At 45.2% G+C, this 20,438-nt stretch overlaps 1 protein-coding gene across 4 annotated transcripts in view; it reads right to left on the bottom strand.

The window, feature by feature from the left end:
* Positions 1-20,438, bottom strand: part of MLXIP (MLX interacting protein) — a 1,607,115-nt gene that overhangs the window by 475,590 nt on the left and 1,111,087 nt on the right. For all 4 annotated transcript variants that reach the window (XR_013602573.1, XM_078667550.1, XM_078667551.1 and 1 more), the window contains one exon: positions 14,765-14,927. Coding sequence is in view for 3 of the 4 variants with exons in the window: in XM_078667550.1 (XP_078523676.1) it covers positions 14,765-14,927 (163 nt within the window). In the remaining variant the exon portion in view is untranslated. The remainder of the gene's footprint in view (positions 1-14,764; positions 14,928-20,438) is intronic.

Here is a 20,438-nt window from a genome sequence, read left to right as displayed (position 1 = left end):
GGAACCACTTGATCACTTGTTACTTTGTTGTAGACAGGTGTTACTTTGTTGTAGACAGGTGTTTCATGACGAACTGTTATTTGGGTCTCAAGAGGTACAAGTTCCATAGCTTTGTTGCATAGTCCTTTTCGCACTGCAGATTCCTCAAAAGTGACGAGTCTCTCAGTTTGAAGCTCTTGGACAGTAGCTAGAGGAGTGTGTCTGCTACTTGGTTGGAGTCCACTTGGCCTACTGCTTAGTATCGGCCACATAGTGTGGTTTGATCAGCTCGATGGACACAAACCTGTTCTCCTTTTTACCAGCAAGGGGCGGCAGTAAAACTGTTCTTGATCCGTGGATTGCTTGGACAGGTACTGGTTGTCTGTAAGAATGCCCAAATTCCTTCTTGTCCGCGATCTTTTCTCTGACTAGATCACCAAGCTTTGGGATCCAGACAGGCCTTGCTGGGACGGTCGGTTTTTCCCCAGTGGTGGTTAACTTCAGGAACACGTTGCTTTGTTTCGTTCTTAGTTCATTTAAGTCCTGTAAAACAGCCAAACGATCTTTGATATCAAATTTCTTTTGGTCCACCACTGATGTCTGACAATCAAGGTCCACGACCAACATTCTTGTCCCAAAAAAGACCTCATATGGAGTGATATCCCCTAGAACACTTCTTGGCACGTTGTTAAGGCTAAGTTGGACACTTATTAGATGTTTGACACACCTGTCACACGAACCTAATACCCTAGCTGTTATAGATTGCTTTATGTCCGGGTTTTTTCTCTCCACAACTGAATATCCTTCAGGATGGAATGGACTAGAATACCGCAATGCAACGCCCAAATTGGCCATGGCCTCTTTGTAAGCTCGAGAGCTAAACGCAGGACCCTGGTCAGAATGTAGCGTGTCAATTGCGTATAAGCCGATAAAGACTCGCAAATCTTTTATAACAGTTCGAGTGCCAGCCGAACGCTGAGGCCACATCCAAAGGAACCTTGAACACGATTCCACTGCGACCATGATATATTTATAGTTACCATCCCTCTGTAAGGGACCGCAGTGGTCTAGGTAAACGCAAGCTAATGGTTTATCTGAAATTAACAGGGGCATCTGCGCAGGACGTTTCACAGTAGACACTTTCATCTTTTGGGATATTTCACATTCCAAAACATAGTTTCTGGTTTGTTTCATCAAACATGGCCACCAGTATCTGTTTTAACAATGACACTGTGGCGGATACACCTGCATGAGCAGAGGCGAGCCCTTCATTTGCTGCTTAGATTAGTCCTAATCTATGTTCCATGTTTGGAAATACACTATCCCCCACTCCAGGGATTCGAGCAAACGGAACATTTTTCGCATCAGTTATATATGAGTATTTGAGTGGAAACCCTTTAGGAAATGTTTTACCACTGTCTTTGCATGAAGCATTAACAGCCAGCATTATTTCACTGTCTATTTTCGTTTTTGAATGAGTGATTGCAGCTACGGAAGGTGTTTGCACAGCTGCCTTCGCGGCTTCATCAGCCAATGAATTCCCTTCAACGTGAATGCCATCACGTTGATGACTCAGCGTATGTATTAAGCATGGGCGTAAAATCCGTTCCGCTCGCAGATTTTCGGCAAATTCGCAATCCGCGAACTCTCGCGAATTTGCCGAAAATTCGCAAATCCGCGCGAAGCGGATTTTTTGCTTGGTCCCACTTGCCAACTAGAATACTATACAATTTTGCGGCGCGCAGCGTTCACTTACCGTCATTCAGCGTTTGCAGAGTTGTTTTTCTACATGTTTGCGTGTGCTGCGCCATTTTGGATCTTGCTGCGGGATCCCGCGGGAGTTTGTCGACGTCATCGCGGCTTGCCACCTAGCACAGCGAGAGTTTGGCAACGCGAGTACGTCATAAAGGCCTGTGATCACGCATCGCGGGAGTATACACTTGCGAACACGTAGATGCGGCGGGCAGCGACAATCTCGCAATTGCGAGATTGCAAAATTTGCAATTTCGCACAAGAAATCCACCAGCAGGCAGCATAAACCTTGAAAATTATGATTTTTATCAGAATAACTCCTCAGGTTGACATTTGCCTGCACTTTTTTTTTGCAAGGAGTCCATTTGGGGAGGGGGGGTGGGAGGAAGGAAGTGCCCCACAGTCTCCAACTTCCTGTTCCTGTCCAGCAGGCTCCTCCCAGTGCTTTCTTCATGTGCTGGTCACTTTGATTTGGATCTTGACCTGGAAGGATTACTTTTTGTGGATGCTGCTGGATATTTGGATTTTTGCAAAACTGAAAGCACTCAGCAGGTGCAAAAGTTCAATCTTATCATTAGTAACCATTCCCTGTAGTGCTTCCTGAGGGGCCCCTTCAGAGTTCAGTTGCCTACTTGCAACTATTCTATGACCCTGCTCTGACCCTCACAGCAGGCTCAGAGAATAGCTACAAGTATACAACAAAGGTCCTGTTAAAAAAAATTACACTGCAACAGAAAGCAATTACAGATAAGGAAGCAGGTGCCAGCCTGGAAGTTCAAATTCAGTGACACATTAATCAGCCCCTAATTCATTCATGTCAGTTGAGGCAGGGCAGGTGTGCTTTTCCCCCATAATCTACAGTGATGAACTAGAGGGTGGCATGGGTGAGCCAGAGGGTGGCATGGGTGAGCCAGAGGGTGGCAGTGGTGAAACAGAGGGTGCTGTGATGAACCAGACGTAGAAACAACATGGTCGCGACCGTTGCTACCCGACAAGTAAGTTCGCATTTGCGAACTGGTAAAAAACCCTTGCGAAATGGCAGAAACACTTGCGAACACAAAAAAAAAAAGGATTCCGCAAAATTTGCGAGAGTTCGCGGATTTTGCGGATTGCGAATCCGTAAATACGCAATTTCGCGGATTGCCAATTCTCAAAATCCGCCCATGCTTAATATGTATCACATGAGTGTTTTGTAGTCCTTCTCGTAACTGAACTACTTGTTCCCAAAGCGTTCTATGCTTGATTGTGCCACCTTTTGCGTCTTTGAAACCGTTTTGAAGCCAGTTTTGCAAGTATTCATTGTAAGATTGAACACAATAAACGAATCGCACACTAGGAGTGTGGGGAATTCGCGATCTGTATTCTCAAGTGCCATCTTGAATGCTTGTAGTTCAGCTCGATGAGCTGTACAATCTCCGAAGGATTGAGTTTTAATGACCACTGGTCTAAATTTGCCATCGCGCCAACAACCTTTAACGATCGCGCACGCCGCACTATAGGCTTGTTTACCACCGTAGCGGGTTGAGCTGATCCGTCAGTATAAATTATACATTCTTACTGGTCAAGAGGGAGAATTTCAGTAGGCAGAGAACATTCTTGTTCGTATTGTAGAAATGCTTGTGTTTTTAAATAAGGATCAAAAACATATTCAACATCTGTTGCAGTAAGAGAATTAACACATTGTATCCATCTTGGATGTAAAGCTTTAGCATTAGGAATGCTCTCTTTTGTCACTGCTTCTAAGGCAGGTACAGGTGTCACAACCATAATTCATTTTTCCTGTACGAGGGCTCTCTCTTATGCTACAGCAGTTTGAACAGCTGTCAGAATTTTTTCTGTTCAAGTGAATTTCATTTCTGCTTGTGTGTACAAGTGTGATTTGTATGCAATTGGTACTTTTTCACCTTCGTTAAAAGTTAAGTAGGTGAATCCACATTCACCCGGAATTATACAGATCACTAAGTTGCGTACGTTTACACGTGTTTGTAAATGTTTAGTTGCTAACATGTCCGTTTGGAGTGAACGCAAAATTTCTGTGTGCTTTTGTGTCCAGTTTACTGTTTTAAAATACTGTTTTAAAATCAGGTTTGATTAATTTGTAGAGAGGTTTAACCCTTTCTGCGTAATTTAGAATGTAAGTTCTTCCGAAATTCAGGAATCCTAGAGTTGACTACGTTTTTCAGAGTTTTTGGAGATTGGAACAGAGCACACTTTTCTAAAAAGTTGACTGCCAGGCTTTTACCTTCACTTGATAATTCATATCCTAGAAAAAGGACCTTGAGATGGGCACTTCTTGATTTCTTAAAATTGAATTTGTACCCTTCAGAGGCGAACTCCAATATAATGGTAGTCACCCTGTTCAAGTGCCTCTCCAAGTCCTCGTCTGTCAGATAGATGTCATCGACATATGACAATGCCTTGTCATCATAGATTTGTAGTAACTCTGTTACCCTTGCTGAGAATAACCCGGGACTATTCTTGAATCCTTGAGGGAGATGACAGAAGTGACGCTGTGTCCCCATTATTGAGAAAGAGATTAAATACCTAATTTCTGGTGCAATGTTTGACAAAAGAAACCGTTAGAAATATCTAATGTGGTTTTATATTTTTTACGCACAATGTTATTCATTAATGCCGTACTGTGTGCATTCTGCACAGCAAATGTTTTGCAACAAGAATTTAGATGTCTGTAATCCAATACTAGACGATATGTATTGTCTGGTTTGGAGACAGGAAACAAAGGATTGTTAATTGATGAGGTGCATGTTTCAATCAACCATTGGTATTCAAGTTGATCTAAGATCTCCCTGACCGTTTTTTTAGCTTCTTGCTTGTTAGACCGGTCAGCCCTAGGGTGGTCTTTCCCTATTTTTTTCGCCTTTGCCTCATTTTTCCCACCCTCTTTTTCATTGCTCTTAGGTCTCCGAGCGCCTTTCCATTGCTAATCAATGCTAAGGTGCAGTGCTCTCCACTCCCAACATGGCTGCCACAGGCTCCTGCTACTGCAGCGTGGACTTTTTAGTAGCACCCTAGTTGCCAGGAGCTGGCTGGAACCCTTAAACATTGTTGCAATACCAGCCTGCCTTGCCTGCCCATAGCCAGAGTAGGGAAGCTCCTGGAACCTTCCAGAATAGGGGAGGGGTCTGCTTTTGCCGTCTTAGAGTGTGGTCACCTGACCTGGGCATATATAAAGAAGGGAGGGAAAGTTTTTAGTCAGTTGGGGCATCACTGACCTGGGGGAACCTACGCAGGAGACTTAGGCGGTAGGGCCTAGTCAGGAACCTATAGCACTGGGGGTGACAGGGTTTAGGCGCTGCCCACCAAGCTGTGTGAGGAACACTGAACTAGCCCACTGATCTGGCCCGGCAGGAGGTGAACCCAGGGACTACCTGCAGTGACCTGCAGAGGAATCCTGTCAGCAGCCTTCAACTCAACCCCCCCCCTCAAGAAACTATCTACAAAGGGCGCAGGAACCACCAAGCGCCAAGAAGAATCCTCCCTGTGCTAACAAGGACTGCTGGGGATCAACCAGGTACTGGGCTGTGTCACCTCTGCCCCCCTTTGGCCTAACCTTTGCCACTGCGCGGTCCTGCATCTCCACTGCTGAGTTGTCTGCCTACCTACCCAGCGCTCTCCTACTGTGCCCCTGAGAAGCGCTGTACTGCCCCCCCGAGCGCTAGGCTGGCCAGAACTGCTGTCACTGCCCCCGAAGTGCCGCAAAGTTGTTGGGCGCTATTCCTGCCCTGCTAGCGCGGGACGGCCTGAAGCGCTGTTGCCAATTGAGCGCTGTGACCCCCGAGACGCTCCAAGTGCCAAGCGCCCTTCTGCCTCATCGCGCTGTGCCCTGAGAGAGGGAGCGCTGACCTGTCGCGTGACGTCCTCTGCCCTGAAGCGCTGAGGAGAAAAGCGTTGTCGCCGGCTGCACTCACCGCCGCGGCCCCGGCGCCGTCTGTGGAGACCCCCCGCGGCCATTGACATTTTCCCCCCTGCGGCCCTCAGAGCCAGGAGAGGGCCGCCGCTGCTCCGAGCCAGGCCGCATTAGGCCTGACGAGGCCTGAAGCCATCCTGCCAGCCTCACGTGACGGGGGCGTCGGAAGAGACTCCGCCCCCGCCGCGCTCTGGTTAGCTGCTGACGCGCGCCTTCATCCCGGACTGCCGGCCTTGATCCCCAGCCTCAGGAGACATAGGGAGGCCCCGGGGACGGTCCCCTGACAAAGCGGGTCCTCCGCTACCTCCCTGCCGGTCCCAGTCCGGCTCTGACATCGCCGAGCGCTGCCGGGAGGCCCACATTTCACAGAGGGGGCTCTCAAAAGAGCACAAGCACCCCCCAACCATCGCCAGGGGCCGGAAAGGCCCGAAGAAGAGACAAGGTAAACCCCACCCCCCCGGAAGGAGGGCGGAAGGCCGGAGGAGGCCTCGAGTTCGCCCCTTCCCTGGGGAAGACTGCAGCTGGGGCCCGTTGACCCTACGTGGCCCCTTTAAGCACTGGATCTGAGCCAGGGACCCTAAAGTCACAGTGGGGCCCCAATTGATAAAAGTTAACCCCTGCCTGGGTTACAGTTGAATGTCAGTTACGGTAGCCTTAGGCCTGGTTTATTTTGGATGAATGAAATGCTCATTTTTAGCTGGATGTATGGTTAACCTTGCCTAATGAAATCCCCACCTGTACTTGATGCCTTGTTTATTGGTACCTAATGAGATATCTAGTGCTGGGTAATGAAATTGTTATGATTTCCTGCTGAAATGATTATCCCCAATGGAATGTTTCCTCGTGATAAAGGAGATGGTTACCCTGGCGTAAGGAAGTGGTGGTCACTGCACAAAGTGGTTACTGAAAGGTTACTTCTAATGAATGAAATGTTTTGCTCCAGCCTCATGGAATGTTTTACCCTTGTTTAATGACATGCTGATTCCTGACGTGATGAGATGTTTATTACTAAGTAATGAAATGGTTGTGGCGACCTGTTACATTGATTCTTGAACTGCTCCCTTTACTCCCTTGATGAAATACTTGCTGAAATATTGTCGCTTGATTATTGATCACCCTGAACCTGGATCTAGATAAAACTTATTGATTTGAATCAGACTTACTGGTGTGGTCTCAGTCATTGTGTGCGCTCACTGGCTCAGTGGATGTGTGTGCTGTATGGTCACTTTACACCTAAGCTTTCGGGTGCCTGCCTGCTCGCGCCAAGCTACCCCCGGGGAAATGGTGACCCCAGTTCCTACATTGCTTAACTGGGTACTCACTGCCTTTGTGCAGTTGGTTGAATTTTTAATTGGATTTTATGGTGAGGTGTGTCCTCATCCCAGCCTACATAATTTTTGTAAAATGCTCGAGCTTGGGCGACTGCCCATTTCCTGATATAAGTATATTTTAAATGAATTTGAATATGGTTGGAGAAGGCTGGCATAATGAGGTCTTCGCCATGTGGGCACTCCCTGACAAATTCTGGTGGCCAGTCTTGTTCAGCTAGAAGAATGTCACAACCCGTGGAAAGTCGCTCCCAAAAGAGTGCTTTCACTTTTCGTGGTATGTCTCTCTCCATTCGTAGTGTTATTTCATATAACTTATGTGGAGAACTAACCCTGGTAACTGCAGTTTCAACTGAATGAATTCATTCAAGTCCACTGTCTCCAGAAGACCCTTCAGTTTCTGGCGAGCTATTGTGACTTCTGCTGCGCTGTCAAACATTGTCTGAGCCCATTCTCTGTTCTTGAGTTGTGTTCTCAAGATCCTTGGCATGTCTGATTTTTAGACCTGCCACCTTCTTTTTGGTAAATTGAGGTTTCTTATTCTTCTGAACGTGTTTATCGTCTTTGGACTTCACGTGCTCTTCCTTGTTCTCTGACCGTCCTCTTCTTTCGGATTTCTGTGACAAAGTCTGAAAGGTACAAGAGGAACGTGTATCAGTATCTTGATATCTATCAGGTTTTCTCAAATGATCCCTATTCCTGACGTTATACCTCCTTTCAGAGGGCTCCTTTTGAGGAGGCCTACCTCTGGAATGAGAATGCTTCTCTTTAGAAGTTTGCTTGCTATTTTCCCACTTCCTTTTAGAAGGAGTAGGAATGTTTTTAGTAAAGACCTTTTCAGAACTATCAGACAGTAGTGGTTTAACTGGTTTTCCACCCTAATTGTCTCTGCCTAGTTCTTCATAGGATTTTTCAATTATCCTGGCTAGTTCTTGTGGTTGTTCAGTTACATCAAATTCCCTTAATTTCTGGCGAATCACCACTGATGCTGCTTCACCTTTAATATTAGCTAATATTATTGCTGAGACCTGTTTGAAATCATTTAGTAGTTTCATACCCAAATTTAAGGCAGGCTCTGCCCTGTATTTGTTTTGAATCTGTTTCAGGACGTCTGGTATGACCGCCATGGACGGAACACCATGTGTTTTAGTGTAGATAGCAGCAAATACTGTACCCCATGTGGTGCAGTCCTCCAGATGTGGTGTGATCCCCATTGGTAAACAGAGTGTTAAAATTCTGTGTTTTTTAAATGAGGGTTAGTATTAGGAAATACTGCTTTGACTTGAGTAATTTTTTGAGCTATCCAGAATGGAATTTGTTCATGTTTTACAGGTAATTTACCTATGACTGAGTGTAAAGTCTGTGGCGTCATTTTTTAGCATGTTCCCCTGGTGAGAGGTATGTTGTGGAATAACTTCTACAGGTTGGACTGTAAGAGTCCGCATGACATATTGAACCAATTGTCTATAGATTTTGATTAACTCTTTTAGTTGAGTTAGTAAATCCACATCTGTCATGTCATTGAGCCTAGTAATGTGATTTAAATGTTTTAGGGCGCCTTTAAACCAGAGCTCATGCTCCTGGTATGTGAGTGGAATTTCAATATCCTCGAAAGGAATGTATTCCTCTGGTGGATCATCTTCTTTGTAGAAGTGAAACATGTGTGTTACTGGATTTGCTTCTTGGAAGACTATCCACGAATAGAATACCTCTGTCTGGTGATATTCATGTGCATCTATCACAAAAACGGCCCTACCACCTCTTGGTGTTAGGCCATGTTTTATAGTGATGGCTTTCCTTAAATTTTGAGGAAAGACTACAGCATTCTCATCGGTTTCTTGGAAACCTGTGAAGTTGAAGGCTGCATCTGCTGAATCAGCCGCAGCTCCACCAGTTTCGGTGTTGTTATCCCCGTTTAGGGACATTTTTGTTGAATGAAAACTGCAGAGCAAGTTTCAAGGGAACAAAGATAAGGTGCACAATATTTTTGGAACACTGTATCCTTCAACGTTGAACAAACCAAGAAGGCTAATAAATCGGAGTTTTCGTCCTACTCAGCTATGGCGGATATTATCCCTTACCCACTCCAGACGTCTATTGGAGTATTACGGGAAAAGGGGTCTCTGAGAAAAGCACAACTGAATTACTTCAGTATCTAGTGTTCAATTAGCGCCTTAACAAACCGTTGGGCGCCATATAGTGTAGTTCCTATATTGCCAATAGGCTCTGCGCATTGGAATAATATACACTATAGACTTGACATAGGACTGAGGTCAGTATGTCTCTATCGAGTATACTAAACTTAATTGTGTGTGCCAGCTAATTCAGAGGTCACTAGAAACTTTCTCGAATAAACAAGAAGGGATTAGTCTCTGACAACTGCATAAACATGACAACTTTGTTTCCCCTAGAACTGGAACAATATCTTTAGAGTAGTGGAAACAATAGATAACTATTTCGCTCAGTCAATCGTGCATGCTTCGTTTCTACAGAGTTGCATAAAAATAGAGAGACGGGCGTTTCAATAAAAAGGGTTTATTGAACAGTCTTCTTTCTCATGCAAGAGAGGTGAACTGCTACAATCGTTAGACAGAATGCGAAGTTTAATGCGTACAGCATAAACAGTAATATAAAATAATACTGTAATAGCATTGTTTGATGCTATGACATATATAAAAATATATACATAAATAACAGGTTAAAATACTCAACTGGTGCTTCTACAATACGCCTACCCCAGTGTACCTCACCTAGGTCTAGTACGAGGGAAGAAGTATGTGCTGTCTTTAGCATAGGTTTAGTTTTGACAAAAATTGCCAAAGGTTTCTCTAGGTTTCAATCAGCTCCATACCTTAGAATGAGAGAAGTTGGTATCTCTTTCTCAGGACTCAATTTCCCAACAACCTGCAAGGGGAGTTAGAAACACTGGAGCTGCAATCTCGGCAGGAGGATGACACCCTCTGGTCAGTGCATCAGGAGAGTTGGCTTCCTTCGGCACTTGCTGTAGCGAGCTGCGTCATGCAAGTAGGTAGTCTAACTGCACCGAACCACACCGTGCTGTGCCATAGCAAGTGAAGGTATATTTATACGTTGAAGGTGTTTAGGAATGCCAGTATTGATGTAAAGTCGGGCATATGAACGTCATGAATGAACCCCTAAGGAATAGATGTTCATGCATAACAAATGAGTTCTTAGAGAAATCAATATCCAAGCAAGGGGAAGTCCCTAACGGCTTAAGAGTCTGGTTTTCCAAGAAATCGTTGTGACGTAGATGAACGGATTGAAGTAGCCAAGCCTGTATTTGGGTAGCATGGACTATGCCTAAATAAGGACTGGATTTCTATGCCTATATAAGGGCAATGCGAATTGTACCTATATAAGGGCATGAAGAGGGAAATTCATTCTGAATCTAAAATTAAACACAACACCCTCCAGCAGGGTGAACTAGCCCTCAGGTGAGGGTACAGTGACATGAGCCCTGTATCCCTAGAGTGTCCAAGTCCATTCTTAGACATTGTAAGTGTAGTAAAGCCATAAAGAGTACATGGTCTGGGAGCTGGTCATTACGAGCTCCACAGCTCCATAATGGCTTTACTAAAACCCGGGAAGTTTGGTAGCAAACTTCTCAGCACATCAAACCCACACTGATGCCAGTGTGGGATTTATTGTAAAATGCACAGGGAGAGCATCTTAGAGATGCCCCCTGAAAAACGACCAGCCCCGGCCTGAAAGGCTGCTCACCATTTGCCACCACTCTCTGGGTCCAGTAACAAAGCCCATCCTGGGCAGAGGTGTTATGCCTCCTTCCCCAGGATGTCTCAGTCCACAAAGGGGAACCTTCAAAGACTTGTCGCCTTTGGAAGCTGTCCCTGTCTTTTGCTGCCCCCAGCAACTGGCTTCCACAGGTTCAGCCCACGACTTTTAGTGGGAGAAGTGGAAGGAAAACCAAGCTAGGACGAGAGGTGTGCCCACCTTTGCCAACCCCACCCCTCAGGTGGGTGAGGTGAGGTGAAGCACACATTTCAGTCCCCTCCATCTTGAAGGCGAGGGGACTCAGCCAATTAGGGAGAGGTTTGTTTCCCTGCCACTGGAGGGCGGCATAATAGGGGGTGTACCCACCCCAAGGAAGGGACCCATTGGTTCTGACCTGCACTGCACTCCCCTTTAACACCCCTATACCTATTATTTAGAGGCCACCCTGAACCTTGCCTCCGCAGATTTGAGGAAGAAAGAAGAAGGACCGAACAGCTGTGCTGACACAGAAAGAAGAGGGCACCTACTGGTTTGGCCCCAGCCCTACTGGCCTGTCCTGACTCTGACCTGCCTACAGCAAAGAAACTGGTGTGTATAGCAGCCCCCAGAGCCCGGAGGACCTGCCCTGCACTCACCATACAAACTCTGTCTCCGTTGAGCACCGGATTTGATCAAACCAAAAACTCAGAGACCAGAACCTGGATCCAGGCGGCTCCGTGGTCCTGTACCACTCTGCACCTGACCGCCACAGCCCAAGTCTGAGTGGCCCAACACCACGAGGAGGTCTACCCAGTGATCGTGACCCGGGATCTGGTGACCCCCCAACCTTCCACAAGCTTTGAGACAGCACCTGCATCCTCAACTTGAAGGGTCCTCCCAACTTTGACCACGACCAAAGGCGCTAAGAAGACCCCGACCGAAGCGGTCAGAAGAATCCAATGCCAAAAGACACCCCATGGCCTTGGGTAACCCCACCAATGGTTTTCAGGCAAACCCCAAGATCCCAGCTTACCTCTCCAGCGGGTGGTCGCTTCAGGAAGTCTCCCGGCTCTGCAGCATCTTTTCCAAACCAAAGATCTTAGTTGATATCCACCGAGTCCCAGACGTCGCCTTCGTACTCTGCACATGGCCGTCCCTGTGCTGCTGGTGGTGCAGCTCCTGTGCTGATTGTTGGCCCCTGCAGTGCTGATCTTAACACCAGGAGCTTTGCTCCCACACCTGAGTATCCTGTTTGTAATCAGCCCCTAACCAAAGGTCCCTAACCCCTTTGGCTAACATTGAGCCCCTGTACTCTGCACCCGGCTGCCCCAGTGCCGCTGGTGGTGCAACACGAGTGCCTACCTAGACCTTGGGGAACCTTGGTCCTAAGCCCCAAAACGCCCACTTGTAAGGCGTTTACTCACCTGAGAAACCAATAACCATTTTTCTCCCAAAGAAACCCATGTTATGAGATTTGGGCCTAAAAAACTTTTAAGTGTTGTATTGGGAAAACGGTAACTATAACTGAAGCCAAGAGTATTCTTACTTACTGTGTATTGTGAGATCCTTATGTGTGGTATCCAGGTATACCATCCCAGCACTCAAAGTAATCTAAAAGTAACCAAAAAGTATTCCAAAAGTACTGATTGTGTAACATAAACTGTGTTTTGAATCGATACCAACCTGTAACAATTGCAAATTCAACCAGAACTGCATTTCCTTGTGAAACCCTGCATTTGAGAGTATATTTGACTTACCTGTGCCAAGTCCTGCTTGGTTCTACCAATAAAACAGTGCTATAGCTTTTGATAGTTACCAAATTCGTCTGGATTCAGTCTCTGAGTCTGTGCCATCAGTTTTGATTGAATGAATACAATAAATGCTTAACACATCCTCTGAATAAGCCTAACTGCTCACCCACACCACCACAAAGAGAGCTGTTATAACTTATCAATTTAGCCTCTGCTATACCTCTGGGGACTCCCTGGTTTCTGTGCACACTAATCCTTACTTTGGTATAGTATATACAGAGCCAGCTTCCTAAAGTGGTCATCTGGGCTACTGTAATGGTGAACAGGGTATTGGCACTGGGAATGAGCAGGATACTAATGGGGGTCTCTATTCTTCTTTCTAGAATAACTGGGGCACCCACGATTTCAATACGTGATACCTTGTGCCGGCTCGAAGTTGCAACTAACACGCCATAAATTTCGGATACGCGTGCTCCGGCGTAATTAAGATAGATAAGTTCATCTCTAGTTCTAGACTCGTATGAATCCAGAGATTTCCCTCCAGTTCGAGGAAGTTTTCACCGGCACGCAATAAAATCTGAACACACTGCCGTAAGGGCCACTAAGAGTTGCACATTTCCAGTGCCCCAATTTAGAAGAAATTGAGTCAAGTTGGTCTGATTGTCTCTAGGGGTCTACAAACTCAATACTATACAGTCCTGAAGATGGTCTCACTAATGCAAAACTAGAGACCGAAACGTCAACTTATACACTTTTTTCTTTGATATTGATTTGTGGTTTATTTTAAGAAAAAGTGTCGCAATTGTTACATTGAAGGTTTTCAAGTGCATAATAATTACCTTCTTGTTTCATTGCATGTATTGTATACAAGTACCCTGAAAAATTCTAATATAAAATGTAAAACTTTCATATATAAGCCAATTTTGTCTGTTCTATACACCTTTTTGAGATTTACTCCATATGATTGTTTGCTCTTGAACGGAGTTGTACCCGTTTACAAGAAATTGTCTAAAATAATTGACGAGCTGAAAGAAATCAATTAGAAAGCATATCTTCCATCTTGCTCCCAAATGTTATCTTAAAATAAACTAATCATTCAATTGAATAAATCCCTTGAAGGCACATTTACCCATCCCACTAGAATAGTGGACAGCATATGCCAGGCCAACTTCTCATATACGTGGCTTCCTTTTGGTGGGAACATAACCAATAATTGTACTTGATAAATGACCATAGTCTGGTTTGAAGAAATGTTAGGAATGGCTGATGAGAGTCTTTAATGCCGGGTGTCCCAATTGGTCATTATGAACAACTGCCATTCTTGCACCAGGAAGACCCCACCGTTCGCCCTGTCCTCTGCAATGCTGCAAGCGAAATTCAAACTTCACAAGTCTCAGTTCTTTAGATACCTTCATTTAAGACATGCCTTAGGGACATGGTCTGGAACTGCACAATTATCCAAGAGTACTGGCGTGGGATTGCTTGTCAATATTAGGACAACATATTGGCCACTTGATTAAATTAAGCCCCCTCTTCCCTCTCCACGAATGACTGACCGTCACGGACAGATGCTCAAAATTACAAACAACTATTTATGGTGCCCAAGGATACCCCACAGGAGTAAAAAAAACTTGCTGGAACTACTTCCACCTTCCAAATGTGGATCAAATAAATATTTTTCTTTAAATATAATGACGTTTTTTATAGTTGCCCCGCTTGTAATAAAAATGTTACATATATATGTGCCATTTTAGTCACAAGCATTTTTCTTCGTTGCATAGGTAGAAATACACTTCATAGCAAGACTGTAGAGAGAAAGACAATTAGCCATCATGGAGTACATTTTAAAAGTATAAAATAAGAATATTTAGTGTTAGAAACTTTTATAAGTAATGGCAACTGGGAGATCCTTCATGAGAAAACAAAACACAGAAACATTCAGAAAGTTCAGAGAAAAAAGAAGCAATCTAAGGGTGGCTTCTTAGGGCTAGAGCCTTTTTGACAAGTGTTCTCAATCCATGAATCCTGGGCATGACCATTTTTCATTGCCAAAAATCCATCTGCAATGTGTAATGATCTTACCTCTTTTGCTGTTGAATAATACAGACACGTGACTTACTTGGCAAGGAGCATTTCTTCAATATGGACTGCTCATGGATTTCTCAGCAGTCTACATATTTTTTGGACTCATGGTTGGAAGGGTCCAGATGTAAAAAACACATGTAATAACAGCATACACGTAATATATATAATGGGGTCCTCACGGGCAAATTGTTTATAATTAAATGACTTACTTGGCAAATCAGAGGGAAGTTGGTTCTTATATTTTTGTGGCGAGATGTGCTCACTTTTTACATCTGGAACAGTAACAGAGGAGAAGAGATGGGATACTGGGGACTGAATGGGATGAGTTGCTCCAGCATAGAAACTTCTATGGATTTCTGTCACACTGGAATTCTGAAATGAACATGGTTGAATTAAAAATAAAATGAGATCTAGTGCGCAAACAAGTTAAATGTTCATTAAGTGATAATTTATTGAAAAATGTATATCGATCCCACCAACCCATTTGCAACCCAAAACTAGAACTTTATTATTTGTATATGCAGTATTGTCTTCGACTAGACACATTTGTTAAAAGCCAAAAATATCATAAAGATTAACATTTCATAACTCCATCCAACTGGAGAAAATCATAACAGAAAATGCGTCTTACTTAAATGGCACTGATAGTTAATATAACATTCAAATCTCCCTTTTAAAACACACATCACTTAGGTTCTTGAAAGAATTTGAATTGTTGTTCTTCTGATTTTGAACCCTGCCTGACCGTATAGTCTTCCCATGACTAGTGGCCTTACAATTATTGTTAAACCTAAACAGCATTTTAATCGGGGTAGGTAGCTTATGTGATACGTTGTTTATCTTTGGTAATGTCCTTTATGGATGGTCCAGCTCCCGCAGATTCCTTAAGCAAACACTTCTTCCAGGTGCAGACTGGAGTCAGAAAAATTAGTTGCCACAGCATCTCACTGACGCCAGCTGGAGCTGTGCTCTGGTACCATGAAAGTCACAAGAACTTCTGTTAAGATGTCGTAACAAACTGTACAAAGGGGATTTGGACCAGTGACATACATTCCAATCTGATTTACATGCTGATGATGAGACAGATGGAAAGAAAAAAAATGTATTAGGGAAAAATAATTTATCAGGCAGGTAAACAATGACTGAAAGAGGGGCGGCAGTCGGGGATCACCAGTATTGATATTTTTCATAGAATCACATGGTTGAGTCTTCCCTGTATTCATGGTGAAGGTTCACGGCAATTAAAATAAGCAGTACCATGTAAATGCATTAACAGCCATAGATAATACAATTGCAGATCAGGCACTGTAAAGCCACCCATCTCATACGGTAATGTCAGCACTTCCTATTTAACTCTTGGCTTTTTACCTCCCCATGCTAGTGTAATTAGTGAGGTGGGAAGTGTGTTAAAGAAATGTTGTGTTAACTTAATAGGGATATTCACAAATAAATATAAAAACTTCGGAAGTACAACCATTTTGATTAGTGCTATTCTATCCGCAAATGTTAATAATAATAATAATAATAATAATGATAAGGCATTTATAAAGCGCAATGGTTACGCCATCTCGGTGTGTCCCCGTGCTGGGTGTGATGAAGAGGGGCAGAACTCCTCACAGAACCATTACATGCTGCCGGAGAATAGGTGAGTTTTCAGCATCTTTCTGAACTTGTTCTCAGAGCTTTCCAGCCTGAGTTTTTGATGAAGCTTATTCCAGTACTGAGCGCCCTGGAACCTAAAAGAGCGACCCCCCATCCTAGCCTTCTTGACCTTGGGAATTACCACAAGTCCGGTGCCAATAGATCTCAAAGACCTTTGTGGCACATAACTAATGACCAGGTCACTCAGGTAGGATGGGCTAGCGTTATTGAGGATGCGATGGCAAGTGCATTGAGTCTTAAACATCACCCTTTGCCTCACGGGTAGCCAGTGCAATGCGGTGAGGGCTTTTTTTGAAGCCGCCCTCCTAGGCTGATTAAGAACCAGCCGCGCAGCGGCATTCTGCAGCACCTGCAATCGACCGAGACTCTTTTCCGTAGCACCAAGATAGAGAATATTGGCATAGACGAGGCGTGATGTTATAAGTGCATGGACCATAGTCTTACGTGCCTCTAACGGGAGAAGATCCAGAGTTTTGCGCAGGGACTTCAACACTCCAAAACACTTGCCAGTTACCCTTCTTATATGTCCTTCATAGAAGAGGGCCGGGTCAACCCACACCCCCAGGTTTTTCGCTTTGTTACACGGTACGGGGGTTGGACCCAAACTCGAGGGCCACCACTCCGCAGACCAGCTAATGCTACTGCCCCCCACCACCATAACCTCGATTTTGCTGCCATTCAGTTTAAGGCAGTTCTTATTCATCCATGAAGCAAGCTCCTGCATACAAGCCCTGAAGTTAGATGCCGCGAGTTCCGGGGCCTGTGACAGGGAGATCAACAGCTGGGTGTCGTCCGCATAAGAGACGACCCCCACTCCAAAGCCATGCACTATCTCTGCGAGCGGGCCATATATAAATTAAACAGTGTGGGGCTCAGGGCAGAGCCCTGAGGCACCTCCTGCTGCAATTCAAAATCTCTAGAGTGGTGCGCACCCAGCCTGACCTGAAAGCTACGTCCCGTCAAAAAGAACTTTAGCCATTTTAGAGCAGATCCAGAGACACCGACTTTGTTTAGACACTGCAGCAAGGTGTAATGTGCTACAGTGCCAAAGGCTGCGCTCACGTCTAACATTATTAGAGCCATGGTGTGTCCCGCATCTGCCCCCTGCCTAATGGTTTCTGTGGCCCTTAGAAGTGCAGTTTCCGTTGAATAACCTGCCCGGAACCCAGACTGTGACGAGTGGAGGAGGCTGGAATTTTCCACATGTGTCATCAGTTGGCAATTCACCAGCTTCTCCGCCACTTTTGCCAAAAAAGGCAGAAGCGAAACTGGTCTAAGGTTGTTGAGTTTGTCTAGGCTTACGTTAGGCTTCTTCCTAACTGGAAGAACAATTGCGCGTTTCCAGTTTTCAGGCAGCGTATGCAAACTAAACGAAACTTCCAACACATGTCTAATAAAAGGTTCGAGTACATCCAGGCTATCCACCATCACCTTAGCCGGAGCAGGGTCCCTGGGTGAGCCAAGGCATGTCCTCTTGAGAATCTACGGGGTGGGGACAGTGAAATAATTGAGTTTAGGGTCTACTTTAGACTCTATCCTCTGTTCTTCAAAGTCTGCCCCACCTCTTACTGTTCCAGAGAAGGATGAATATATCACCCCCACCTTCTCCGAGAAGTAGGTAGCGATACGATCACACTCCTCTGCGTCACCTCTGCTAGGAGTGGGCGACTCGGCCAGAGATGAGATTTCCTTATATATTTTAAATAATACTTTGGTGGCATTCTCGGCCAAGTCAATTTTAGTTTTATAGTAAGTGGCTTTAAACTGTCTCAACAGTTTTTGGTATTTCCTTTGGTGTGTCATATACACCAATTTATCCAGATTATGAAAGCCTTTACTCCATTTCCTCTCCAAGCGCTTACGTTCTGTTTTTATGGACTGCAGTGTCTGGGTGAACCAAGGAGCAGTTTTGCGTTTCCTGCCCCCCTCCTTATTCAGGAGAAGCGGCGCCACCTTATCGAACGCCTTAATAATGCGCCTCTCCAAATTCAGACATGCAGTGTCACTATCCAGTCCACCTGGAGGGCCACCCTCTGTCAGCTCCTTATTAAACCTCTCCTGATCTAAAGTTTCCACTTCCTAAATGAGTGGGTACCAATCCCTACCCCTCGGTTGTCACTCTCCGGTAGTCTAATCATCACCAGTACAAAAAAATGGCCTGACCAAGGGACTGGGAGCGGCTTAGAGACTATAACATCCTCCCAATTAGCGAACACCGGATCAAGTAGGTGTCCGTGCTGATGGGTAGGGGCGAGAGATTTTAGCTGTAGCTGAAATGCCTGGAGATCATGGCGAAGATGTAGCGCGTCTTTCTTCAAGGGGTCTTCTAAATGTAAATTCAGATCACCCAGAACCAAAAGCTTGTCATGCCTTAGTGCTAAATGGGCCATGCTCTCCGATAGATTCATCAGAAAGCGGGTAGGGGGACCCCGTGTCTGTAAATCAATAGCCCTTTCACTGTCAGGTTAGGGCTTAGCTTGAGCGAAAAAGCCCCCGCCTCACAATCCGATATTGACGCAGGTTCAATCACAGATTCACCGCGTCAGACCGGGGCGGGGAAGGAGGAGATTGAGACCAGGTATCCCAGCACAGTAATGCCTCCTAAGGCAGGTAGGTTCCAGCAACAAAGGTGATTGGTTTTAAAAACACAATATCGCAACAGTTAAAAAATCCAAATTAAAAGTGCACGCTCCTGGTGCATCACCTTCGTTTTCAGCAGCGTAACAGCAATGAGAAGCCCTGCCACAGCCTGCTCACCGCCTAATGGTAGTTTGATCCATCTGGAAATTTGCTCCGTAAGCCGCGTGATTGCCGGCCCATAGTTGGTCCGTATAATTACTTGCGGGTCTTTATGTATCTAAATTCCCAAGTATTTTACTGGGTCTGTTCCCCATTCTAACGGATATACCAAGTCAACCCGCGTTGTGCAGTCAGTCAAGGAGAGCACAACCGATTTATTCCAGTTTATTCCGATGGCCTGAGTGCCATTCAAAGCGAATATATTCCCGAAATAGGGATACCGCAGGTTCACGCACATATAGCACCATGTCATCAGTATACATCGATACTGCCAGCGGTCTCTGGTGGAAACGCAGTGCCGCATGCGCATGCCGCTGACGCAGCACACAGGCCAGTGGTTCTAATATTAAGCAAATAATAAAGGCGACGGGGCAGCCCTGTCTCGTACCGCGTCTTATCTGGAATGTGTCAGACGTCTGCCCATTAATTCGACCACGTGCTATGGGATCCGTGTATAACAACTTGATCCAGTTTGTGTAGATTTAAGGCACCCCCATGCGGTGTAACACTGCAAACATATATCTCCAGGAGATAGAATCAAATGCCTAAGCGGCGTCAAGGAGGACTGCCGCCGCAGGCAAGGATGGTTCGAGAAGATGTAATACCGCGAATAGTGTCCTCAAACTATGTGCTGTGGAGCGGGTCGGGATAAACTCTGACTGATCAGGTAGCATCATGTCAGGAAGCAGCAACCGCAGCCGATTTGCCAGGACTTTCGCTAAAATGTTTACATCCGTATTGATTAGTGAAAGGGGTCTATATGATTCACAACTATCCAGCGTCTTCTCCGGTTTCAATAGAGCTCTAATCAGCACTTCACAGAGTGTGTCTGGAAGCCTTTACTGCTCATATGCCTCTTCATGCATCTCATGGAGGTAAGGCACTAGTATATCTATATATTCCTTATAGAATTCTGCCTGCAGCCCATTTGGGCCCGTAGCCTTACCATTGGGCAGCGCGGTTATAGCGTCCCGAATTTCATCTACTGTCAGCGGGTGCATTAGGAAAGCCTGCTGTCGTCGCGATAACCATACCAAAGCTATGTCCTCTAAATATTGCGCTATATCGTCTTCTGTTGCTGTTTTTCTGCTGTCATACATAGTTTGATAGTATTGCACAAAGGAATTAAGAATGCCCAGTGTGTCATAGCTAATAGTGTCATCTCCTGCAATAGTTTTCACTATATGGTTTGGCCTCCAGCAATTCTGGAGGCCAAAGCTTTCCCAGGCATGCCCCCTCCCCAGAATACCTGCCTCACCTCCTGGTCTGCTAGGTCGTTATACTCCGTGATCTTTGATCGAATGTTAGCCAGCGTGATGTTATCTGGCGTGCTTTCATGAGTTTGTTCAAGAAGCACCAGTTCCTGCTCCAACCTCTTCATAGAGCCCGTAAAGATTTAAGCACTCCAGCCTGTAACCCTAT

Source organism: Lissotriton helveticus, chromosome 11, assembly GCF_964261635.1.
Source record: "Lissotriton helveticus chromosome 11, aLisHel1.1, whole genome shotgun sequence".
NCBI lineage: Eukaryota > Metazoa > Chordata > Amphibia > Caudata > Salamandridae > Lissotriton > Lissotriton helveticus.
This window is presented reverse-complemented; position numbering and strand designations above follow the sequence as displayed.